Consider the following 26,484-nt stretch of genomic DNA (forward strand, 5'->3'; position numbering starts at 1 on the left):
TCTGTTCCCACCTGGCACCTCCATTCTTGTGACTGGGTTTCTGGCTTTTGCTGGGGCCCTTCATACCCCTGCACCTGTGACCCCTGCTCAGAATCTGGTCTTCACAGAACTCGGCTTGGCTTGCATCACTTCTCCTTAGCTCACCAGACTGGAGTCTATCCCTTAGATCTTCTTTTCCCCATCTCACTGTGGAATCATCTGTTGATCTACTTACTTATTTTTGTCGCAGCTTTGTTGAGATATTCACATACCATTACGATTCACTCATTTAAAGTACACAACTCAGTGGTTTTTAGTATATTCAAAGAATTGCTCAGTGATCACCTCAGTCAATATCAGAACATTTTTATCACCTTAAAAGGAAACCCCATACCCACTGGCAGCCACTCTACCTTCCTCCAAACTCAGCCCCAGTCCCAGGCAACCATTAGTTTTCTTTCTGTCTCTGTGGATTTTCTTATACTGGATATTTTGTATAAATGGAATCATGTAATATACTATCCTTTGTGACTGGCCTCTTTCCCTTAGCTGTAATGTTTTCAGGGTTCATCCATAGTGTAGCACGTGCCAGTGTTTTATTTATTTTATTGCTAAATAATATTCCGTTGTATGAATATACCATTTTTGTTTATCCGTTCATCAGTTGATGAATGTTTTCCTAATCATAGGTCATGAAAAATTGCCCATATGTTTTCTTCGAAGAGTTCTACAGTTTTAGCTCTTACATTTAGGTCTTTGATCCACTTCAAGTTAATTTTTGTGTATGTTGTGAGATGGTGATCCAAATTCATTCTTTGGCATGTTGTCTGGCATAATTTGTTGAAAAGACTGTTTTCCCCCACTGAATTATCTTGGCACCCTTGTTGAAAGTCAGTCAATTATAAATGTGAGGGTTTATTTCTAGACTCTCAATTCTATCCTATTGTCTGTCCTTATGCCTGCACCACACTGTCTTGATTATAGTAGCTTTGTGGTACATTTTGAGATCAGAAGTGGAAGTCCTCCAGCTTTGTTCTTTTTAAGGTTTTTTGAGTCTCTTATAATTCCACATGAGTTTTGAGATCAGTTTGTTAATTTCTGCAAAGAAGCCATCTGGGGTTTTGATGGGGATCGTGTTGAGTCTTTAAATCAATTTGGGAAGTATTGCCATCTTAAAAATATGATGTCTTCAAATCCATGAACATGGGATGTCTTTCCATTCATTCACTGAATCTTGAAACTGCCCAATGCTGCACACCTGTGCAACTCTGTGTCTTTGCATATTGCCCACCCCTGGAAATTCATCAACCGTGTTTTGCCCTGTAAGGTCTCTTATCCCTATTCCCCATAGGCCTTTAGCCATATCTGCCTCCCTGACTTGGCTTCCTTCCACTGTCAGCAGCTGCTGTGCCAACCTGTGGGGGCACCTAATTGTCAGGTCCCAAATCAAACTACTCTGGACCACCCACTCAGAATGGCAAGTCTACCAACCTCTTAGCTCACAGTCTCCTCCTTGAAGGTGAAGATTCATGGTTATGGGGAGAATTTTCCATCTGTATCATTTCCCTGTGGTGCAGCCAGAGTTGGGAAATAGAAACAAAAGATCACACATATGTGGATTTTGCCACCAAATTCAATCAATAAAGACCCAGGAGTGGTGTGCAAACTTACAAGAGGGTCCCAGTATCCTGCAGAGGGCATCTGGGAGACTAAAGGTAGAGTGGCTTGAAGTATCCCAGTTTGGGGCAACCAATGTTGTCTGTGCTGACTGGGTCAGCTCCCCAGTACCCTCTCATTTATGGAGACTATACAGGATTCTCATGGCAGGACAGTAGCATAGGTCCCTGAAACCTCTTTGTGTCTTCTCTCCCCACCAGGACCAGGAAGCTTATTTCCACAAAGTAGTCCTTCTTGACAATCAGAAATGCTTTATTTTTCCTGTCTGGGACTGAGAGAAGTTGGATAGTTCAACTTTCCCCCGCAAGCAGGGCCTTCTGAGCCTGGATGCCTGCCATGCCCATGCAGAGAATGGCAAGTGTCATTTCCTTGGGCTTTTGCATCCAAAGGCAACTGCCATTTCAGCCTTGCACCTGAATATTCCAGCAATAACAAGTGATGCCTGTATGTGATAACACTGGGGCAAATGCTTCCAGAAGGCTGGGCATCTATGCTCTTAGGACTCCAAAATAGAGCATATTAACAATGCATAAGTAGATCGTTGTACACTTTGTGCTGATATGAATAAAGATGATTTGTTTTTCAGTTTGAATTTTCTGTTCTCCGTTTGCAAGGCATAGCTTCAGCCAGGTGGGAAAGAAAACCTCCACGGGTGCTGATTGTTCACTAGTGAGAACTTCAGAAAACCCATGCGTCACCAGAGGCACCTTAGTTTAATGGGCCTCTGTTACCCAGAGTTCTATTTTAACATCCTAAACTATTATATCTATAAAAATCCCCCCAGGCCTTCTTTGACACGTTTGAGTTAGGTTAGGCTAATCTACACGGCAATAACAGACCAACCCTGAAATACATTAGAATTTCTCCCTCATGCTAAGTCTCCTGACCATTGCCTTGGGGCCTTGGGGAGATGGCAATGGCCTCTAGGAATTTCTCTGTCGGGCTGATAAAGTCCTTATGCCTCCAGGTGTGGCTCTGCGGGGGCAGCATGGAGGTCCTGCCTTGCTCACGAGTGGCCCACATCGAGCGGAAGAAGAAGCCCTACAACAGCAACATTGGTTTCTACACCAAGAGGAATGCCCTCCGGGTTGCGGAAGTCTGGATGGATGATTACAAGTCTCACGTGTACATTGCGTGGAACCTGCCGCTGGAGGTAGGGGCACGGCAGCCCTTCCCCCATCACCCTGGACCTATGGTCCTCTGTTTGATGGGTCACGGATCCCTTGAATCAGTTGGTGGTTCCTCCCCCAGAAAGATGCTTATTACACTTGCCAAATTATAAGAGCATTTGGAGGGGGTTCACAGACCTCCGGGTGGTAGAACCCCTACTTTACATGGGGACTGGCACAGTGGAGATCTCAAAATCCATTTACAAAGAGTAGAAGGATCTTGTTGTGTTAATCCCCATCATGTTATAGCAGTCCTGATGCCCTTCTCCTGAACAAGTATTGTATCCGGGAGATTCTTGACCAAAGGTTTTGGTACAGGCCCCCATCATATGCTCTGACTTTGTGCCCTCCCCTGGCGCTCCAGCTGCCCCCATGACTTATGCCCCTACTGTTTACGTGACTCTTCAAGTCTCCCCCATATTCTGCCCAGAACACTGAAGCCCCGCGGGAGTATTGCATAGTGGCTGTACGCCAGCTTGGTTGGAATCCCTGCTCTACCACTTACTAGTTATGCAATCCTAAACAAATCCATTTATTGCCTCTGTGCCTTGGGTTCCTCGCCTAAAAATAGCAATAATAACAAGTCCTCTTTCCTAGGGTGATTGGGAAAACTAAATCTAAAGCACTTGCTTAACTAGTAAGTACTAAGGTACCCAATCTAAGTACTAGAGTACTCAGTTTAAGTACTGAGTACTAAAATGCTCATTATAGGTACTTAGGTCCACAGCACCGTGGGGTGACCAGCACCCTCAGCCATAGTTAGATTTATCTCTTCAGTCAGAGCACCTGTAGATGTCTCAGTCATGCCCTGAGAGAGTCGCCTGGAATTGTTCCCACTGAGATTGGGCAGCCCCTGTGTTTCAGGAGGCTGGAGCCCAGAGCAGCAGAAATGTAATGGAATATGTGTAAGAATTATAGATAAAGAGGATAAAAGTGAAGAATGTTTATCATATTGTTACAGTTATTGAAATAATGTTCTAAAGCATTGACATCCCCTTATGGCCGTATAACACTTCATAGGTGTTAAGCCAGAAGTGATTTTACACATGATTATGTAACACTTGCTGAGCCCTTGCTATGTCCCTGGCACTTGGTAAGTTCCTTATTTGCAATATCTCATTTAGCCCCCATAACAACCTCCTGACATAGTTTTCTGTGCCTCAGTTTCACCATCTGTAAAACAGGGATTGTTAACCTTGATCTCACAGCGCTCTCATGAAGTTAAATATAAGGCTTAGAGCATAGCAAATAATAAGGGATCAATAAATGCTAGCTTGACAAGGACCCTTTTACAGATGGACAAACTGAAGCTCTGGGAGGTTAATGTGACTTGCTTAACGTCCTACCCATAGCACATGGNATAAGGGATCAATAAATGCTAGCTTGACAAGGACCCATTTTACAGATGGACAAACTGAAGCTCTGGGAGGTTAATGTGACTTGCTTAACGTCCTACCCATAGCACATGGCAGGGCAGGGATGCAAGCTCATATCTTTATTCAACTCTCCCCACAGCCCTGTGGTCAGCACAATCAGTTTTATTTCTCCTGCTTGCGGGTGAGAAGTTGTGACCTGCAATGGGATTGTTACTCAGTCATAAGAGTTCAAGGCTGCTGGCTCTGTCCCAGCGCTTTCTCCAGACCACCTCTGGTCCCTAATGCCAGCAGTACCCTCTTGCACTTTTCAAAAATGGCCATTCTCTTTCATTATGCTCAGCACATTAAAACCAAGAGTTAAAATATCACTGTCCAGGTTTGCCTTTGGATTTTAAAAGTCTTATATTTAAGGGGATTTTCCTTTAAAATCACCGTTTGGCTGTTGAAAGAAGAAATCTTAATGAAATAATGTGACCTCTCCCTGTCCCCCAAGTTGCTGCCTGGCTGCCCGCCATTGCAGAGACAGCATCCCATCCCTGCTGGTCCGCGGCCATCTTGTGGCTGAGTCTGTGGAGTCATATTTCAACTACTTTATTTTCCCCTGTCAGCACACGGCAGCCCATTACAGGTTCATTTCTGTAAAAGCAGAGTGAATTATTCATTAGAACATCATTTCAAGCTTTGCAATGGAAAATTATTTTCACTTCTGTGTATAATGAACTTCGCAAAGAGCCAACAAAGGGGGAAATCACACTCGTATGGAGGAGAAAGACAGGAGGTGGTTATAGGCATTTATTTCCTTGTCTTAATCAAATAATTCCTCTAATAATTGGCTTTGAGAGTTGCTGAGGTTATGCAGGGGAGACAGAGCTGGGAACAGAGGTTGTCAACATCAGTGTGTCTCAGGGTCCCTTTCAGGGGTTGACTTTGGGGGCTACGAGCTGCCCTCAGGGGACAGTGGTCTAGCCTGGGGCTCTATGATCCAGTGAGTCCCCTTAAACCTACTTTCTAAGCAAGCATTCAGGACTTGAGGTTTCTCTCTGATGGTTTCTTTGAAGGCCCCCTGTCCTCTCCTCTGGCCAGACCTCCCCTGTCACTAATGCCCCTCACTTCTCTCTACTTTCAGAATCCAGGCATTGACATAGGCGATGTCTCCGAAAGAAGAGCTTTGAGGAAGAGTTTAAAGTGTAAGAATTTCCAGTGGTACCTGGACCACGTGTACCCGGAAATGAGAAGATACAACAACACCATTGCATACGGGGAGGTAATTAAGACCACACATGCTTCCAGCTTGGATAGCTATGCATTAGGCTGGGGACTGCTTTGATGGGGGAAAATAGAGAATAGAGACATTCACTCATTCATTCATTCATTCATCCATTCAAGAGTGGTTTTGGAGGTGCAGTACCTGAAAGCAAGGCTCTCACCAGCTGGTGGGGGGACAGCGTAATAAATGTTACAATGGGAGCATGGACCAAAGGCTCTGGTGGCCTGTTCTGCCTTGGGTATGGAGTGCATGATCAGTTCTGGTTGGGATATTCTGCTTTTGAGGTTCCCTGGGACCTGTAAGTGGGACATTGAGCAGGAAGTCATATATAAGGACGGGCAGTGACTAGAGCTGCCCATTGCTTAGTGCTGGGGGTCAGAGCCCCTTGTTACCAACAAAAGGATAGATGCTCTTAGATTTTCTAGGATGAGATGACATCACCTCTCTAAATATTAAAGCAGGTTGACTCTGCTCTTATTACAAATGCCATAAATATGCATTTTAGAAAATTTTGAAAATAATAATAATAGCGATCAACACTTACGGAGTGCTTTTGATGTACCAGGCACTATTCTAAGTGCTTTTCACGTATGAACTCATTTTGCCCTCTCTTTATGAGGTAGAAGTATTATTTCCATTTTGTTGATCAGGAAGCTGAAACTTCGATGAATAAAATAGATCACCTGAGGTCTCAGCTTGTAAGTCAGGAAGCCAGCCTTGGACATAGGCATTCAGATTTCATAGATAATATGTACAGTTTGATGCATGGTCTTTACTCTGTGCATGTGTGTGCGTGTGTGTGTGTGCGTGCATTTTTTAATATACACACGTACATGCTTTTTATAAACACATCTATATCTATGTATTACTAAATCCGTGGTATCCACGTGCATAATAATTTGAAATATTAATGCTATACGAAGAATATTTTCCTGTGTCATTCCTGCTGCATTGATAAGGATTATATATGATGCTACCTTTGTGTATGCTGTGTTTTGCCTGAAACTAGAGATATTTATGTTGTTTCCATCTTTAAAATATCAGCACCACTGCTGAAAACATGCTTGTATATAAGCTTTGTTGCCTCCTTGCGTTGTGTGTTTGGACACGGAATCGGCACAGAGTCAGGTTGGGGTGCAGGCAGCCAGATGCCCTGGACCCAGTGGAGACATCCCACTAGCTCCAGCATTTGGACTTCTTCCCGGGGCTGCTGGCAGCTGCCCTGTGACAATGAGGCTGAAGCTAGTAAAGCTCTCTATGACTTAGAGTGTTTCCTTTTTCTATAACTGTGTCTTTTCCTACTATGGGCCTGATGCCTGTTAGAGGAAGTAAATCAGCTGCAGGTTAAACCATCGGGCTGTGGGCGAGGTGTGCCCCCTGAGCCCGAGTCTGGAATGGGAAGCATGTGTCTTGGGGGGCAGTCTATATAATGATTAGGGTGGTGTGAAGATTAGGGGTGTAAGGACTGAATCCACTGCACAGGGCTGTCGGGAAGATTTAGGACGGTAGCTGGTACCCAGCAGTAACTACTAACAGGTCCAAACTGCCTTGTCTTTCTTCTTACAAACAAAAGCATGGTTTGGGGGTTTTTTGGTTATCAAAGTAAGATCAAACAAAAGGAGTCATCGAGAAACAACAGGCAGTGAATGGATTATTCGTAAGACAGTTGGGTGAATTGCCTACTCTTTGGAGAAGAAAACAATTTAAATTCTTACAGCTCACCATATCCTGAAGTGTATTTCAGATGAACTATAGCGTTAAATGAAAGAAAAGAAACTATAATAGAACCATACGGAAATGCATGTGCATCTGATCTCTGAAAGGGCCAGAGCTTTCTAAGAATGAAAGCCCTGGAAGAAAATGCAAAGGAATCGGATAATGGATCTCAGCTTATAAATATTAAAATAATCTATACATCAACTGAATAGAGAAACAGTATGCCAACCTGGAAGTATGTATCCCATAAATAGTATAGATGAAGGGATAATACAATAAATATATCAGGAGCTCTGTGAATTGATTTAAATTTTAATAATTAATTTAAATAAGAAAATAAAGCATCCCCAAAGAAAAATAAAGTACAAGAGGAAACACAAACAGTTGGAAAACACATGAAAATTTTTCATGGATTGCATCATCAAAGAAATTAAAATATGTCTTAAAATACATTGAGGTAGGTTTTTTTCTCTTCTACCAAATAAACAAAGATTCATTTTTGGAATATATGTTGGCACTCCGCCAGCAAGATCTTGAAAAACCACAAATCCTCTGGTGAGAGTATAAATTGAAACAAGCTTTTTAAAAAGCAATTTGAACCACGCGTATTAAAAGCTTAATGATAGTCACACTTTCATCTCCACTCTTATCCCAAGCAAGTAATTTGAAATGAGGACAAAGATTTGAGAGTAATTGTTCATCTCAGTGACTTTTTTTTTGGGGGGGGGGCAAAAATTTTGAATCTAACTTCAAGGTTAGTTAAATATACCATAGTAATAGTTTGAAATATTTTGCAGCCATTTCAAAAGGTGTGTACAAAACTTTAATGGCATGACAAAAATGTTGATGTAATTCTTTTTTCTAAGATTTTATTTATTTGACAGAGAGAGAGAGGGAGCACAAGTAGGGGGAGTGGCAGAGGCAGAGGGAGAAGCAGGCTCCCCTGAGATCATGATCTGAGCAGAAGGCAGATGCTTAACTGACTGAGCCACCCAGGAGCCCCTGATATAATTCTTTAGAAGAAAAAGTCAGGGGGGCACCTGGGTTGTTCAGTCGGTTGAGCGTCCGACTCTTGATTTCTACTCAGGTCATGATCTCAGAGTTATGAGATCGAGCCCTGCTTAGGGCTCCACACTGGGCTTGGGACCTTCATAAGAAGATTCTTTCTTGCCCTCTCCCTCTGCCTCTTTCCCCACCTGTGCAAGCACATACATGAACATTCTCTCTCTCTCTTAAAAAAAAAAAAAAAAGGATTATAAAATTGGATTTGCTTCTATTTTAGATTGGAAGCAAGTAGGAAAATAGCAATGGGGAAGTGGAGATGATGGTTGTAGTTACCTCCAGTAGTGAGGCAGGCAGTCTTTGTAGGTGTACTTTGTCATGTTTTCCCAATTATTGCTGATTTTTATATGATAATATTATAATTAGGAGAAAAATAGTATTAAAAAGCAAAGAATAATAATGGGAAAATTCAAGAAGATGGCAAGGGCACAGTTCCACAGGCTGTGCACTGAACAGCTCCAGGGTCTGCCCTTCACATGAAGCACAGTGTAAATGATGTTTCTGGAGCTGAACAATGGGGTGGCCATGGAGTCAACATAGAGATCGCAGTCTGATTTTTGGAGGGGAGAAGATTTTGTTTTTACAAATCTCTCTAAGTAATAAATTCAGTGCACAGACCCTATAAAAAATATAAAGATGAAACAAAACTTACTCAAATCCCAATTCCCAGATATGATCCATGTTAACGTTTTAGGGCATTTGTTTCTATTACCCCTTCTCTGCTTGCTGAGCTCACCATATGCTAAAAGATATTTCATATGGACTATAACATTAAATGAAAGAAATCAAACTAATCAAATTCAGTTTGGTAACAAAATTTGCCATTATTTAGACAACTTTATTTCTAACGCTCACTCCTACTGGTTCTTTTCACCACACCAGGCCCCCGAGCAGTAGGAAAAAGAAGAAGGCAGAGTGAATATCGTACTATATTTGCAATTTATATCTTTCGTTTTTCATGTACAATTCTGTTTGAGAGTCTTTCCCCAGGCCAATGAATATTTCTGGGTTTAATGTTCCTTGCTCTTTCCCAAGTTTTTAGCTAGCTTGTGTTTTGGCTTTAAAAAATCTTTCTAGTCATGTGAATTGTATATGTCTTGTCTTAATTGCATTATGGTAACCTCTAATGTTCTTCGTTGTTTAAGGTTTTTATTTAAATTGCAGTTAGGTAACATACAGTGTAATATTAGTTTCGGGTGTTCATCCTGACAAATGTGTTCCTTAATCCCCATCACCTATTTCACCCCTCCCCCCACCCCCTTCCCCTCCAGTAACCATCAATTTGTTCTCTTATAGTCTGTTTCTTGGTTTGCCTCCCTGTCTCTTTTTTCTCTATGCTCATTTGTTTTGTTTCTTTAATTCCACATATGAGGGAAATCATAAAGGATTTGTCTTTCTCTGACTTATTCCGCTTAGCATTGTCCTCTCTAGCTCCATACCCATCATTGCAATTGGGAAGATTTCATTCCTTTGTGTAGATGACTAATATTCCATTGTATATATACCACAACTTCTTGATGCATTCGTCACTCAGTGGACACTTGGGCCGTTTCCATAATTTGGTTATTTAGATAAAGCTGCTGTAAATATCAGGGTATACGTATCCCTTTGAATTAGTAATTTTGCATTCTTTTGGTCAATACCAAGTAATGCAAAGATGCCCACCATCAGTCATCATCAGGGAAATACAAATCAAATCTATGATGGGATACCTCCTCACACCCATCAGAATGGCTAAAATCAGCAACACAAGAAGTGACAGGTGTTGGCGAAGTTGAAGAGAAAGGGGGAACCCTCTTGCCCTGTTGGTGGGAATGCAAACTGGTGCAGCCCCTCTGGAAAACAGTATGGAGAGTCCTCAAAAAGTTAAAAATAGAACTGCCCTACGACCCAGCAATTGCACCACCTCTAATGTTTTTTTTTAAAAATTCATCTCTGATGGGGCACCTGGGTGGCTCAGTCATTAAGCGTCTGCCTTCAGCTCAGGGCATGATCCCGGAGTCCTGGGATTGAGCCCCACATCAGGCTCCTCCGCTGTGAGCCTGCTTCTTCCTCTCCCACTCCCCCTGCTTGTGTTCCCTCTCTAGCTGTCTCTCTCTCTCTCTGTCAAATACATAAATAAAATCTTTAAAAAAAAAAATCCATCTCTGAGTCTCCGTAGTGAAGGGTCAAGTGGTGGTAATACGAGAACGTTAACACACTTTCTCCTGACTGCTTCATCGACTTCTCAGTCTTTGTTAATATTAACTGGGATTTTAGATGCAAACATTATTTTACTTTATTTGTGTTGCATACCTTTCACAGTAGCTTCTCAGTTAAGTTCACTTTAGTGACAAAATTTGTGATTATTCCGTGAATCGTACTGTAATGCTTCTCAAACTACGAGTTCTTTTTGCCGCACCCAGACCCCAGCACGGTGGCAAAGGTAGAGAGACACCTCTGAGTGGGGGTCAGCCCCCGTGTTTCTGCCTCACCTACAACAGTGATGATGTCTACACCCACTCAGATAGGAAGCCATTTTCCCTTGATTGTTTTTTCTTCAAGTTTTTATTTAAATTCTAGTTACTTAACATACATACAGTATTGGTTTCAGGAGTAGAATTCAGTGATTCATCACTTACATACAACACCCAGGGCTCATCATAAGTGCCCTCCTTAATATCCATCACCCATCTAGCCCATCCCCCCCACCTCCCTCCATCAACCCTGTTTGTTCTCTATTGTTAAGTTTCTTAGGTTTGTTTCCCTCTCTCTTCCCCTTTCTCTATGTTCATCTGTTTTGTTTCTTAAATTCCACATATGAGTGATATCATATGGTATTTTTCTTTCTCTAACTGATTTATTTCACTTAGCATAATACACTCCAGCTCCCTCCATGTCGTTGCAAATGGCAAGATTTCATTCTTTCTGATGGCTGAGTAAATACCACATCTTCTTTATCCATTCGTCCAGTTGATGGACACTTGGGCTCTCTCCATAGTTTGGCTACCGTTGATGCTGCTATAAACATCGGGGTGCGTGTAACCCCTCAAATCTGTATTTTTGTGTCTTTGGGTAAATACCTAGTAGTGCAATTGCTGGGTCGTAGGGTAGTTCTATTTGTAACTTTCTGAGGACCCTCCGTACTGTTCTCCAGAATGGCTGCNGTGGCTGAACCAGTTTGCATTCCCACCAACAGTGCACAAGGGTTCCCCTTTCTCTGCATCCTCGCCAACACTTGTTGTTTCTTGTGTTGTGATTTTTAGCCATCCTGCCAGGTATGAGATGATATCTCATCATAGTTTTGATTTGTATTTCCTTGATGGTGAGCGATGTCGAGCATCTTTTCATGTGTCTGTTAGCCATCTGGATGTCTTCCTTGGAAAAATGTCTACTTGTGTCTTCTACCCATTTTTTAACTGGATCATTTGTGTTTTGTTTCCCTTGATTTTTAAATGTTTATTTACCTCTATTAGCTGGACTGCTTTAAAATGATTTTTAAAGAAAGGCATGTGAATACTTGATATCCTGACTCTCCTATGGGTGAGATAATCGCTTTTCCACATGTAAAAACAACTTGGTGTGCACAAACACATTCACCACCAACTCTTTTGCTCACACTTCTGTGGTTGGCTCGTATCGCCCTGAAGCCCCTAGCTTGGTTGTACTCATCTTTTTTTTTCTTTTACCATTATTTATGTCAAAGACAATACACATATGGTATGCATAAAGCATACATATGTAGCATAATAACATAAAGCAAAAATCCACATAGCTGCTACCCCGGTAAAAACTAGAACATTCTAGCAATACTCTACTTACTCTTGGCTCACAAGTCCCTCTTCTTAGTGTTTGAACCCACAGCTGGGCTAAGGATGTTCTCCTTGCTGTCCGGGCAACTCAGTATTGTACCTGCTCTCTCTTTGTCTGTCTCTCCAGACCATGCACTATTTCAAGGCGAGGACTGTTTTACCTTTGTGTTCGTTAAGCTTAGCACAGTCCCAGGCATGTAGCAGGCCCTCCATAAATATTTATTAAACTGCTGAATAAAAGATTTCTTTGCATAACATTAGAAACAAAATTGAAAAGCCTAGCATTCTGAAATCATTATTTGGAAAAAATATGCCACAAAAACAATATCCTTACTATATAAAGAGCTCTTATAAATCTGTAGTAAAACCACTTGAGATCCCAATGGGGAAATAAACAGATAATTCTCAAAAAGGGAAATAATTGCTAAACACGAAACATTCCAATTTACCATTAATTGTAAATTCATAAAAGCAAGATGTCTTTCTTCACTCTCAACACAATATTTTTTATTACCTGTAATTTTTATTTTATACTTATTTTAAAAACTTCATTAGGCTTCATTAGTCACATTTATCATGTTGCTGTTGTACAGACATAAAAAGGAAATATAAGCAAAGTACATCAGTAGAGGTATTTCTAAGATTCCATTGCTTTCAACATCTTAACTCTTCTGAATTACTTTTTAACTCAGAAGTTGTTTGGATTTTTCCATGTCATGTATCCTTTGCATCATTGGAAGCATTGACAATGAACATTTCCTCAAAGCATCTAAGAAAGAACTAAAATACGGTGCGGGGCTCCTACGGTGGCTTTCAATTCCCTGGAGATCGCTTGCTTGGGACTCTTTGTGCAACATGTCTGATTCCTCACTTCTACCCCTCTGCACAAATTTTGGTAATTTGGGTTGAAAACAATACTCCACTCTTTTCTTTAGAATTTTTCTTCCGAGCAGTTCTCTTTTTTTCCCCCTCCAGCTTTATTGAGATATAATTGACATATATACAATGTTATGTGTGTTGGTGTCCAATGTGTTGGTTTGATAGTGTTCCATACGACAAAGTGATTACTGCCATAGAGTTAGCTAAACCTCCATTACATCCCATAATTACCATCTCTTTTTTGCAGTAAGAACATTTAAGATGATCTATCCACTTGGCAATTTTCGAGTATGTAATATTGGCTATAATCACCACCCTGTACCTTAGAGTCCCCAGAATCTAGGTTTGGAAGTTTGTACACTTTGACTAACACTATATTCTTAAATGGTGAAACTCGGGACTAGTAAGTATTTACATATTGTGGATGGGAATAGAAATTAGTTCAAGGTTTCCAGGAAGGAATCAGACAACATATTTTAAGAACATGAAGGGATCCATACCTCTTGCTACTATAATCCCAGTTCTCAGATTATTTTCTTAAGAAAACCTGAAATGGGAACAAAGCTTTACATGCAAAGTTTCTCATTATCATCAAAATCGAACAGAACTAAATTATCTCAATATGGGGAAAAATTAACTGATTGTGAGAAAGGATTGTGAATAATTGTTACTTTTTTCTACATTTTTCAAGAGATCTCAGTAAGTTGGTATTATTTTTGTAGTCTTTAAAAAAAAAAAACAGGCATTAGAGCTCCACTCAGTTGTCTGAACCTAGACACAGTTTGGGCACACCAAAGCAAAGTGCCCCTTGCCTCTCTTTTCTTCTTGATTTATCCCTGGTTAGTTTGGTTCCATGGTGAATAGAATCTGGAGACGACCGAGTATATATGGATAAGACCACCACCATTGCCGTTTTCCCACTAGCTGGGATTGCAGCATGCTGGTGGGATGGACACCAAAGCAGAATAAGAGAGCCCCATGAGGTTCCAGTTAGACAGATTCTTACATGTTCCCGAAGAGATGTGCCTCAGTGGGATCAGGGGTTTGTCTTGGGGATTTTGGCTGTGCCTGCACAGATACATTCCAAACACTTAGGATGGTGCCTGGCACAGTGGAGGCATTCAGTAAGTATTTTTGGAATATATAGATAAATGTTGCCAGGGCTTTTCATGATGGCAAGCTGTTTGTTTGCTTTTTGGATTATTGTTTTTGATGCCTCCGTGTCAGTAATGACTTTAGAGGCTGACCTATGGGGGTGCCTGGGTGGCTTAGATGGTTAAGCGTCTGCCTTCGGCTCAGGTCATGATCCCAGGGGCCTGGGATCGAGCCCCACATCGGGCTCCTGGCTCAGGGGGGAGCCTGCTTCTCCCTCTCCCCTTGCTCATGCTCTCTCTCTCTCTGTTTTTTTGTGTCTCAAATGAATAAATAAAATCTTTAAAAATTTTTAAAAATTAAAAAAAAAAAAAGCTGACCTATGACTCCCAGGGTGATTAAAACCCATGTTGGTGTCGAGGCCCACTTTGGATAACCAGTGGGTAACTGGTGTACTTATGTCCAAATGTTCCCCAAGGCCCTCTTTTGTGCTGGGGATGGGGTAGCTGTGTGTAAGCAGAAGCTGGAGGTGTCCCAGGCAGAGAGTGGGTGCCCACACCGTCCAGTGAAGGACTTGGTCTTTCTTTCTAAAATGATCGCCTCACAGATGTGAGCCTTGGTCCTTACTGGGGGGTTGTGTGGCCTTTGTATCAAGAAGTTGGGGCCAAGGCATGGTGGAGCAAGGGTTGGGCAGCAGAAGTTCCACCCCATGAGCTCTGATGGATGGTGTTTTGCTTATTCCCGCAGCTTCGAAACAACAAGGCGAAAGACGTCTGCTTGGACCAGGGGCCACTGGAGAACCACACAGCAATATTGTACCCATGCCATGGCTGGGGACCCCAGGTAGGAGCCCATCTCCGACCAGGAGGAGAGTAAAATCACCAACTCCCAGAGGATTTGTAGGGCTTCTTGTAACGTCCGTTGTCCCCTATTTGTAGCTGAAACGTTAAGAAGGTGGGGGGCTTTCTGGCTGTTTCCACATAGCACTTGGGGAAAGATTCACTAGTGTTTGCATCAGCACGGATATTAAGGGGACCAGTGGGCACATTTCATACTGCATAGACAATGTGAATAAATTGCAGAGTCATTTGCAAATAGGCGAGTATACACCAATGTGCATACATTGTAATTATAAGTAATATACCTGAAGAACTAGCCGATTTCCTCATGAGAACTTGCTCGCACACTCGTCCTGAAAGGCCGCCAGCAGGTGGGTGGTAAGTATGACCGGGTCTGTAAGCGCGGGAACAAGAGCCGAGCACTGATTCTGTGGGAGGAGGGTGTTTACCATGACATTTCAGAGAACACGCATGTTCTTTGGTCTCTCAGAACACACAAGACATCCCAGAAAGGGCAAAACGACCAACCAACAAAGTAAAACTCGAGCCTGGTCAATGATTTTCCTTTGGTAACTTCATGCTAACCCAAGGTGTGTGTGTGCATGTGTGTGTGCGTGTGTGCATGTATGTGTGTGCGCATAGGAGCTTAGCAGAAGTTCTCTAGGACTAGAAGAATGCATATCTGAAAATGTCATTAGACTTGATTTGTCAACTAATAGTAATAAAAGGCCGGCTACAGATGGGGAAAACATTGATGATTCGATCCCAGGGGAGCACCAGATGGGTAATTCTAAGCCGGACTCTGCAGTTCTCTCTCTGAGTCTCAGCTTGCTCATCTGTGAGAGGAAGACACTGGACAAGACGCCCCCTAAGCTCCCTTGGTCTTGCTCATGTTCTGGGAACACCCGCATTCAGTGGCAAATTCATATTCATTGGCCACGCGTACACACTCACACGTGCCTTCTTAAAGGCTCGTGGGTTTTCTCCACTTGTGGTACTTTTGCTTCCCATGAAGCCAATACCTAGAAAGAGAATTGCGTTCTCTGCCGTCACAGCAGGTGACTTTGATAGTCCGGACCCTCAACCTCCCTTCAGTGTATGACAGTTCGTCTGAAGGTGGATAACAGGTACTGTGGGATGGGTCAGATCCTGTGTCCTTTGGTCCCTGCAGCCCCTCTAGGAGGTGGACAGGCAGCATGGGGAAACTGAGGCACAGGGAGGCAAGTGCCAGTGAGCAAAGCAGACTAAACTCCATGCCCTCCAGCATGACCAAAGCGCTTTAAATTCAAGCCCAGCCCGTGTACTTCGAGGTGATTTACTGAGCCCTGCCACCCACAATTGGCTAAAAGTGCCCGTGGGGAGCAGGAGAAAGACAGAGAAGCCTCGACTTCCTGATGAGTCTCACAAGGAAGTGGGGCATTCGCACTAAAGGCAATAGGGTCTAAAGAATCCAGGGAGTGTCTTTTTTTTTTTAAGATTTTATTTATTTATTTGAGAGAGAGAGCACAAGCAAGGAGGAGAGGGAGAAGCAGACTCCCCGCTGAGCAGAGAGCCCGACTCGGGGTCGATCCCAGGATGGTGACCTGAGCCAGAAGCAGACACTTAAGTGACTGAGCCACCCAGACGCCCCCAGGGAGTGTCTTTATTCACTCATTCATTCACTCAGTGAGTTCTGTCTTGATCACCTGCTGTAGGTGCTAGTCACATGTGTGTGTGGCAATGGGTGAGATAGAGTCCCTGCTCTCAGGTGGTTTACACTTGAGGGAAGAGACAAAGAGCAGGAAAATCTGCAGCACAGTGAGTGTGGAAAGAGCAAGATAGCTCAGAGTGTCAGGAGACAGAAGGTGGCCAAGTTTGCTTGGTGCCCAGTGCAAGAGGGACGGACAGGCCAAGAGATAAGGCAGGAGGGGATAGAGAGGCGGATCTCCCAAGGCCTGATAAGACAGGCAGGCTCCAAGGCTTTGGTTGGTTGGGTGTATGGCCGAACCCCCTGGAAGGCTTGTGAAAGCACCAACTTCTGGGCCCCACCCCCAGAGCTCTAAATCAGGGGTCCTGGGGCGGGAGCTGAGATTTTGCATTTCCAACAAGTTCCCACATGATGCCGGGATGCTGGCCTGGGAAGTTTGGGACTTGAACTTGGGTGATATGCTTAGATCAGGCTTAGTTTGAACTCCTGGAGGAGTTCAGAGAGGGGTGGATGCTATGAAGACATCCTGGCCTTCGGCTCCTGGTGACTTTCCAGCTTTTCCAGCACAGGGTCTGTGACCATTGTTCAGGGAGATAGGAGGAGTGGCTTTTACTGAACTGAACTCCCAGGTTTCTCTGTCCAGGGCTCCGAATAGATGACATTTGAACCAAGTACTTACTAACTGTGCCGTCATAGACACTACCGCATAATTAGATTCCACGTAATCAAAACCTGGCCCGTGAGGCCGACCTTGGCAATGAGAAAGGGAACAAAGGTGGTCTAATGTCTCCCGGACATCGGAGAGCTTTCCCATATGGCTCCAAGCAGTGGCTTTTTGCCTGGGTGATTCCGGGGAAGGTTTTCTAAGCCCCTCAGGGTGTTCTCCGCTGAATCTAAGGACCAGCACATTGAGATGGCTCCATCTGCCTTCCATGGCCCTGTGACTACCTCCCCCGGGGCCCTCTGCCCTCGCCTTCCGCCCCTGCCACTCAGAATACCGTCTAACGCCCTTGTGATGCTCACAGCTCTGGGGCAGACCCCTGTGAACTTGACCTGCCTCCCCTTCTGTCCAGAGCCTTCACTCCTCTTGTGTCCCCTGCGTCAGAGTCCCAGCGGTCACCTGCTAACCATATCCAGCCTGCAGATGGCCACCTGTCAGCCCTCTGCCCACACCGGAGCCAGCCAGCAGGCTCTCCTCTCCTCTGGCGCCTTTGAGGGGAAATAACTGGAATTTATCTTTCACTGGTTCCACCTTATGTGGAGCTTTTCCAGATGAATGTTCCTGCCATTTAGTTGATGGAATGGCAGATGGAAGTAGGCTGTGCATTGCTCCCCCCAACTCTGGGATGAATACCTATGAGCGGGCCATGGTTGTTTCCCATCAGCTGATGTCTTAAGTAAGTCTAATGTTGTTTTCTGTTCTGCCACATGTTCTGAATTAAGAAGGCACCCCTGGTCCCACCCTGCAGCTGCCAGGCTGCCCCCCACGCTGCCTCATCACGGTTTCCTCCCCCTCCTTCCAGAGCCGCTCCCTCTGAGCTAGGAGTGAGTCCCCCCCCCCCCCCCCCCCCCAGCCCACGCACACCAGTCATTTGCCTTGGCATCTTTCTAAACCGCTTCAGAAAGTGCTGTGGGCAAACAGAGACCGAATCAAAGCTCCGGTAACGAGGCAACTCCCAGAAGAAGGAGCTGGTGTTCCACGGACATTGTTAGCTTAATTAATGGACTCTCTGTTGTAATTTATTATCAAACAGCAATTAAATGGAGATAAAATAAGCACCAAGGAGGGTAATTTCCTGTCTTGCAGCATGTGTTTGTCAACAAAATGGAGAAGGTTCCTCGCCACATGTCGAGCCCGCTCGCTCACTCGCTCGCAAGTGTCTATCAGCGAGCCGCCGAGCAGCCTCGCCCTTGTCTGGTTACTAATGTGGATGAGACACGGACCCTTTTCTTTTTTGAGCCTGAGTTTTATTTACAAATAGAAAGGCAGAGATGCAGCAACAGCCTCTGAGGTCAGCTTGAACCCATTTAGGACGGGGGTCATGTGCAAGGAGAGCCGGGACAGGGGCAGGTGGCGGTGTGGTCCCCAGAACCGTGCGCCCCCAGCCATGCATGACAAGTGCTGACTGATCCCTGAGTCCAGCCGCAGACCTACTGAAGACAGGGCCTGGGAATCTGCATGTTGACGTCTCTGAGTGTTTTCCTTTTTCATTCAATACCATCAATTGAGCACCTATTAGGGGCAAGGCTATGTGTTAGACTTACAGGTACTGGTCAGATGTCTGTCTGGCCCAGACTATGCCTACTGTCCCAACCGAATTCTTTTCTTATCATACTACTTCAGCTTTTATATAATTGGTGGGTTTTTCATTTTTAAGGTAAATTCATTCTTGCTAATAGAGTTTTGCAAGTTTTAACAAACACACACCGTTAACCCCTATCAAGATCGAGATTGAAATCTAGAGAGGTTCTGCCAGCCCTCAAACTTCCTTTGAACCCTTTCATAGTTAATCCCTCCCTTTGCCTCCAAATTTGAGGCCCAGCCTAACTGGGAGTGTTCATGGAACCGCATACCCAGATAATCCTGACGCGGGTTCCTCCCGGCGCCGAGGACCACAGCTTCTCAGCAGCCCACGCCTCACCAGCACAAGGTTCGAGCAGGTGGTCCTGGGGCATTCGAGGAGCGCCGTGTGAAACAGCTCCTAGCTGTGGTGGGATGTCCTAGGAGGTGTGTGTCATGCAGAGGGGTGTCAGGCTCTGTCCTGAGGACCTCTGTGATTCACTGGGCTCCAGGGAGATATCAAAGGTCTCTCTTCTGTTTGTCCTTCTGTCAAGACATATTACTCTTCCTCTCCCTTCTCTTTGGAGAAGCTCCCTTTCTAGCCTTAGTTAATTCATCACCAGAATGACAGATGAGAATTCTCTTATCCTGTAATTAAATTTAATCTGATCTTGGACTTCTTTGATGGCTTCATCTTTTAAGTGATAGATCATCCAAACACCTTGTCACGATGATACATTGTGCCAATAAGAGCTGGTGCCCCACCAGAGCGACAGGGCTCCCGCAGCTATTAGCATGGGGAAGGCACTCAGCAAACGCAGGAGGTAAGGACATCCAGCAGCCTCTTGGCTTCCAAACAAAGTCACAGGAGTGTGGGGGCTTGGGGATGGAGCCGTTGAGAGTGCTTTGGAGTTAACACCCAAGGAATGATGGCTTTCTGGAGACTGGCCCCCTGCCTTGGGTAAGAAGCAGACCTAGGAATCCTTTTCAGTTCCTGGAGAGCGGTGTGAGGTCAGAGCACGGGAGCTTGAGACCTAGTGGGACAATAGGGTTGGAGGAGCGAGGGCAGGTACTTCTTACGTTAGGGAAACCTACAGAGACTAAAGAGAGAGGACGAGAAGCGGGAGAGAAAACACGTGTGCTGTTTGCCACGTCTGAAGTGGAACACCACGGAGGCTCTCACTGCTCCCGTCCAGCTCCCATCACCCATGCAGTGGTTTCTAAAGCCCTCCCCCTGCGTTCCAGGGCAACACTTATAAATTCATGTTGCCTCCTTGCAGAGAGCAGGACTATTAAGCGCCTTTTTTGTTGTTGTTCCTCTGACTCGTCTTCTCTCAAAATATTCAGAATGCTTCTGAGTTTATTATTTCCAGGTTGTTAGTTCCTGCCTCCCGAGCCCTGCCTCCATCCAGCCTTCGTGAGCATCCCTGCTGCCCACCTTCTCTGCAGACCTCCGAGGAGAGCATGGTTACTGCCTTTCTGCTTCCTGACACTTTCCCGAGCCTTCAGGGGACCCGAGCCCCGTCCTCTGCCATCTGCTCTGCTTCCCCATTTTATTTCCAATCCCCAGTTCACTCTCTCTCATTATCCCTGACAAGTAGGTCTCGTGGTCCACATGCAGGGAGCAGGAACGCCCGATTCCCTAAGTGGCGTTCAGAGTGAAAAGCACGTGGATTTGGTCTTGCTTAAGGAGGGCTCCGGGTTAAGGAGGAATTACTGTATAGCTCTCCTGCCGGAATGGGGTGACGGACTGTTCTCTCCAGAAAATCAGAATCGTAGTCGTAAGTTGTTTTCCAGTAGAGATTCTCAGTTAAAAGTTTCATGGCTCCTTAGAAGTTCGGTGGATTGTTTTCTCCAGACCCAAAAAGGCGAGCCAGGGGTCGCCTCGGTGGCACAGCGGTTAAGCGTCTGCCTTCGGCTCAGGGCGCGATCCCGGCGTTATGGGATCGAGCCCCACATCAGGCTCTTCCGCTATGAGCCTGCTTCTTCCTCTCCCACTCCCCCTGCTTGTGTTCCCTCTCTTGCTGGCTGTCTCTATCTCTGTCAAATAAATAAATAAAATCTTAAAAAAAAAAAAAAAAGGCAAGCCAGGCAGATTTGGGGTTAATGTTGGAGTCTGGAATAAGGAACTCAGACTGAAGAGGAAAGTGGCAGCCACATTATCAGCTGAACCTCTCTACCTTGCCCAGAGCTGTTGAATTCAAAGAAAGTCTCTGCTAGCTCATTTTTCCCTTTTGTACTAAAGATGCAACAGCATTTCGATGAGTTTGGGGAAAAAAAAAATTTAAATCATCCATAATCCCGCCACCTTAAAACAACTATGATCATTTCTGAGGCATGCTTCCAGCCTTTATTTTTTTTCAAAGATGTATTTTGATTTCTTAGGTTGTTTTCAAATCGCTGAATTAGTAATATCACCGCTTGTGAAGGACAAGAGGGGGACAGTGAAACCTGGTGAAATGGTGTTTAGTGCCTCGGCACTGCCAGCTGCAGCAGAGCAAGAGGAAAACATTAGAACAGCCTCACGCCCTGACCATTTGGTTCAGAGAGTTTCGGTGGTTCTTTGGCACAGTGGTGTCTCTAGAGGGGTCATTTGCAAAGTTGTTGCTTGTTTGAAATAGAGAGGGTCTGCGAACATAGCCAGTCAGAATTAAGGGCATGTGGGCTTACTGGCAGAGTTTAGGGCTAGTGGAGTTCAGGCCATTGGTCTGGGCCTCAGAAGGCTGGATTGCCATCAGAGAAGCCCAGAGGAAGACCAAATGTCAGTAGCAGAATGTTCTAGACCATTCGCACCGTACCACCTGCCTGGTGTAGAAGGTAGGGGTTGTGCAAAATGCCAGGTTTGAGACAACATGCTAGAATTCCACCCACATGGGGACAACCAGGGTGCCACGTATTCACTGATGTTGGTTCTAGAAAGATGTGAAGGCCTTCCTCAAATTGCTCTGTCCTGAGAATGCTGCACTGCATGGCCTCCTAGATTCTTCCTGCAGTGACAGGCTGAGTGTCGGTGATAGGGCCTGCTCTCAAGGGACTCCTGTTGATCATCTCGACTGCCTGATCCTGCTCCCAAAAGACTAATAAGTTCATGTCCGTGAAATGCCTGCAGGGCCTGAACCTGGGGCCCCTTTATGGAAATTTAAATGTCAACCAGCAAAAGTTGAAGGTGAATCATAAGAAGCCTTATAGGAAGGCTCTGTACACAAGGACATGGGTTCTCGTCAGCTCGGGCTCCATATTCCACACTTAAATAGTTGGTTTGGCCAGGAACAGGACAGGAGGTGTCAACCTGGGGGGTCATAGGGTCACAAAGGCCCACCCTAGCACCTCAGACACTTTGTCATGGCACTCTCTGTTGGGATGAGGCTCCTGAAATACCGCGAAGGTGGGCCAGGAGCTGACCAGAGCCATGCATGGCTAAGTGAGACTCTCTGCTCCCTCCATCTTAGCGAGACTGGAAATCAGGAAATGACACTTCACAATAGAACATAGACAATAGAATGGCTACAACACAATAGAAATGACACAACTCAATAGAACACATCCTGAACCAGAGTTAATTCTCCTATGATGATGCTAAGAGGTACCTTTCTGTGTAAGGCTGACTCCTAAATGAAACACATCCCCGCTCCCTTGCTTACTAGCTGTGACCGTGGGCAAAACACTGAAGTTCCTTGTACCTCAGCTCCCTTCTCCGTAATGTAAATATAATGATCGTATGTACCTCTTAGAGATGCTGTGCCAGGTAAACAAGCTAATCAATACAAAGTGCTTAGACAAAGTCCGTGGCACATATCATATAGAAATGAAGTCCATGGTGCTGAGTGTGGGACACTGGGAAAGCTTCAGTTTTCCAAGAAAGATTCAGCTAGGTTCTGCTTCTACAAGATTCTATTTCTTGAGGCTATATAAAAAAACAAAACAAAAAAACAGTAATGAATAGCAGTGAAAACTTGAATACTTCCAGGCACTTTGAGCACCTCAGGTCCTCACAGAACTTGCAAGGGGAAGATTGGACTGGTGATGTCCAAGGTTCCTTCCAGTTCTCTGGTTCTGGAGAGCTTTCCATCATTCAGCTAGTCTTCCAGCTTGGTTTAGTTCTTCATGGAAATGTTGCCTGGAAAGCAAGTTACTTGGAAAGACAGATGAGACATGGAGACACCTACCAGCTAGGAATTCATAGTTAATTAAAATATTATTGTATAAAATAGCCGGTGATTGGTTGAGTCCAACCAGTGATTTTTTTTTTTTTTACTTATCAAATAAATTTCTGTAGACGTCATCTTAAGGATGGATATTACGCAATTCATGGCACATGTTTTTTTAATTTATTTAATCTTCAGACCAACCCAACAAAATAAATGCAGGTACGGTTCTCCTGATGCGCAAATCACCATATTTCCACATATGTAGTATACTGAAGTCTTATGCTGTTGTTTCATTCTTTTATTTCTTTATTAATTGCCTCCTTTACAAGACACCAAAATATCTGAATCTCAGGCATCTTCTCCCTGGAATTCCACGATATCTTGTTGACAAAATTTCATTGTTTCTTGCATTGTTTCTGAAAGGCCTTCTATCATTCCATTTTAAAGATGGGGAAACTAAGTCTCCAACACTAAAGAAGCTGGAACACAGAGCATGAGGTGGGGAGTTACCAAAGGTGAGGTCAGATCAATAGACAGGAGGCAGGTAATGTATAACCCTACAGGAATATGAAGGAGCTTGGGATTTATGTCAGCCCCCACAGGAAGCCATTGAAATATTGAAGGCCTTTTTTTTATAATAATAGTTTTTTATTATATTATGTTAGTCACCATACAGTACATCCCTGGTTTCTGATGTAAAGTTCGATGATTCATTAGTTGCGTATAACACCCGGTGCACCATGCAATACGTGCCCTCCTTACTACCCATCACCAGCCTACCCCATTCCCCCGCTCCCCTCCCCTCTGAAGCCCTCAGTTTGTTTCTTAGAATCCATAGTCTCTCATGCTTCATTCCCCCTTCTGATTCCCCCGTTTATCCCTTTTTTCTCCTACTGATCTTCCTAGTTCTTTTTTTTTTTAAAGATTTTATTTATTTATTCAACAGAGATAGAGACAGCCAGCGAGAGAGGGAACACAAGCAGGGGGAGTGGGAGAGGAAGAAGCAGGCTCATAGCAGAAGAGCCTGATGTGGGGCTCGATCCCAGAACGCCGGGATCACACCCTGAGCCGAAGGCAGACGCTTAACCGCTGTGCCACCCAGGCGCCCCTGATCTTCCTAGTTCTTATGTTCCATAGATGAGAGAAACCGTATGATAATTGTCTTTCTCTGCTTGACTTACTTCACTTAGCATTATCTCCTCCAGTGCCGTCCATGTTGCAGCAAATGTTGAGAAATTGATCTTTTTGATAGCTGAATAATATTCCATTGTATATATGGACACATCTTCTTAATCCAGTCATCTATTGAAGGGCATCTAGGCTCCTTCCACGATTTAGCTATTGTGCACAATGCTGCTATGAACATTGGGGTGCATATGGCCCTTCTCTTCACTGCGTCTGTATCTTTGGGGTAGATACCCGGTAGTGCAATGGCTAGGTCATAGGGTAGCTCCATTTTTAACTTTTTAAGGGACCTCCACACTGTTTTCCAGAGTGTCTGTACCAACTTGCATTCCCACCAACAATGTAGGAGGGATCCCCTTTCTCCACATCCTCTCCAACAATTGTTGTTTCTTGCCTTGTCAATTTTTGCCATTCTAACTGGCGCAAGGTGGTATCTTAGTGTGGTTTTGATTTTAATTTCCCTGATGGCTAATGATTTTGAACATTTTTTCATGTGTCTGTTAGCCATTTGTATGTCTTCATTGGAAAAGTGTCTGTTCATATCTTCTGCCCATTTTATGATTTGTTTATTTGTTTCTCGCGTATTGAATTTGAGAAGTTCTTTGTAGATCATGGATACCAGTCTTTTATCTGTAGTATCATTTGCAAATATGTTCTCCCATTCCATGGGCTGCCTCTTAGTTTTTCTGACTGTTTCCTTGGCTGTGCAGAAGCTTTTTATCTTGATGAAGTCCCACAAGTTCATTTTATCTTTTGTTTCTCTTGCCTTTGGAGATGTGTCATGAAAAAGGTTGCTTTGGCCGATGTCGTAGAGGTTGCTGCCTATGTTCTCCTCTAGGATTTTGATGGATTCCTGTCTCACATCGAGGTCTTTCATCCATTTGGAGTTTATCTTTGTGTATGGTGTGAGAGAGTGGTCAAGTTTCATTCTTTTGCATGTAGCTGTCCAATTTTCCCAGCACCATTTATTGAAGAGACTGTCTTTTTTGCCAAAAATCATGATTCTCTCAATAGATGCAGAAAAAGCATTTCACAAAATGCAGCATCCTTTCCTGATTAAAACCCTTCAGAGTGTAGGGATAGAGGGCACATTCCTCAATCTCATAAAAACCATCTATGAAAAGCCTACTGCAAGCATTATTCTCAATGGGGAAAAGCTGGAAGCCTTTCCCTTAAGATCAGGAACACGACAAGGATGCCCACTCTCGCCACTATTATTCAACATAGTACTAGAAGTCCTTGCAACAGCAATCAGACAACAAAAAGGGATAAAAGGTATCCAAATCAGCAAAGAAGAAGTCAAACTGTCTCTCTTCGCAGATGACATGATACTCTATATGGAAAACCCAAAAGAATCTACCCCCAAACTACTAGAAGTTATAGAGCAATTCAGTAATGTGGCGGGATACAAAATCAATGCTCAGAAATCAGTTGCATTTCTATATGAATAACGAGACTGAAGAAAGAGAAATTAGGGAATCCATCCCATTTACAATAGCACCAAAAATCATACGTTATCTTGGAATTAACTTAACCAGAGACGTAAAGGATCTATATTCTAGAAACTACAAATCACTCTTCAAAGACACTGAACAAGACACAAAAAGATGGAAAAATATTCCATGCTCATGTCGGAAGAATTAGCATAGTTAAAATGTCCATGCTACCGAGAGCAATCTACACTTTCAATGCTATCCCGATCAAAATACCAATGACATTTTTCAAAGAACTGGAACAAAACAGCCCTTAAATTTGTATGGAACCAGAAAAGGCCCCGAATCGCCAAGGAACTGTTGAAAAGGAAAAACAAAGCTGGGGGCATCACAATGCCGGATTTCGAGCTGTACTACAATGCTGTGATCACAAAAACAGCATGGTACTGGCACAAAAACAGACACATGGACCAATGGAACAGAATAGAGAACCCAGAAATGGACCCTCAGCTCCTTGGGCAACTAATCTTTGATAAAGCAGAAAAAAACATCCAGTGAAAGCCTTTTCAAAGAGAAGGTTGGGGTACAGTCTGATTTACATTTAGGAAGCAATCACTTGGGACTGCAGTTTGAGGAGTGGATAGGAGGGGACTTAAGCTAGAGGCAAGAACTTCAGTTATCTTGTCAAAAGTCAGTCACCTAAACTTGAGTAGTGACCATGGGAATAGTAAGAAGTAGACAAATTTAAAATGTGATTAGGGATAAAATTAGCCCCATAAATGATATTATACACAAGCTTAAATTCCATATGAATTAAAAATATAAATGTTAAAATATGAAACTCTACAAATACTAGAAATATAATGGGTGAATTCTTCTTTAACTCTGATCTAGGGGAGGGCT

The 26,484-nt window shown here is 43.9% G+C and overlaps 1 protein-coding gene across 4 annotated transcripts in view; it reads left to right on the forward strand.

Annotated features, from left to right (window-relative positions):
* The window catches only part of GALNT17 (polypeptide N-acetylgalactosaminyltransferase 17), a 456,620-nt gene that overhangs the window by 408,977 nt on the left and 21,159 nt on the right, over positions 1 to 26,484 (forward strand). For all 4 annotated transcript variants that reach the window (XM_034670023.1, XM_034670022.1, XM_034670024.1 and 1 more), the window contains 3 exons: positions 2,624 to 2,809; positions 5,328 to 5,465; positions 14,756 to 14,851. In XM_034670023.1, the coding sequence (XP_034525914.1) occupies positions 2,624 to 2,809; positions 5,328 to 5,465; positions 14,756 to 14,851 (420 nt within the window). The remainder of the gene's footprint in view (positions 1 to 2,623; positions 2,810 to 5,327; positions 5,466 to 14,755; positions 14,852 to 26,484) is intronic.

This window comes from Ailuropoda melanoleuca, chromosome 10 (genome assembly GCF_002007445.2).
Source record: "Ailuropoda melanoleuca isolate Jingjing chromosome 10, ASM200744v2, whole genome shotgun sequence".
In the NCBI taxonomy this organism is placed as follows: domain Eukaryota; kingdom Metazoa; phylum Chordata; class Mammalia; order Carnivora; family Ursidae; genus Ailuropoda; species Ailuropoda melanoleuca.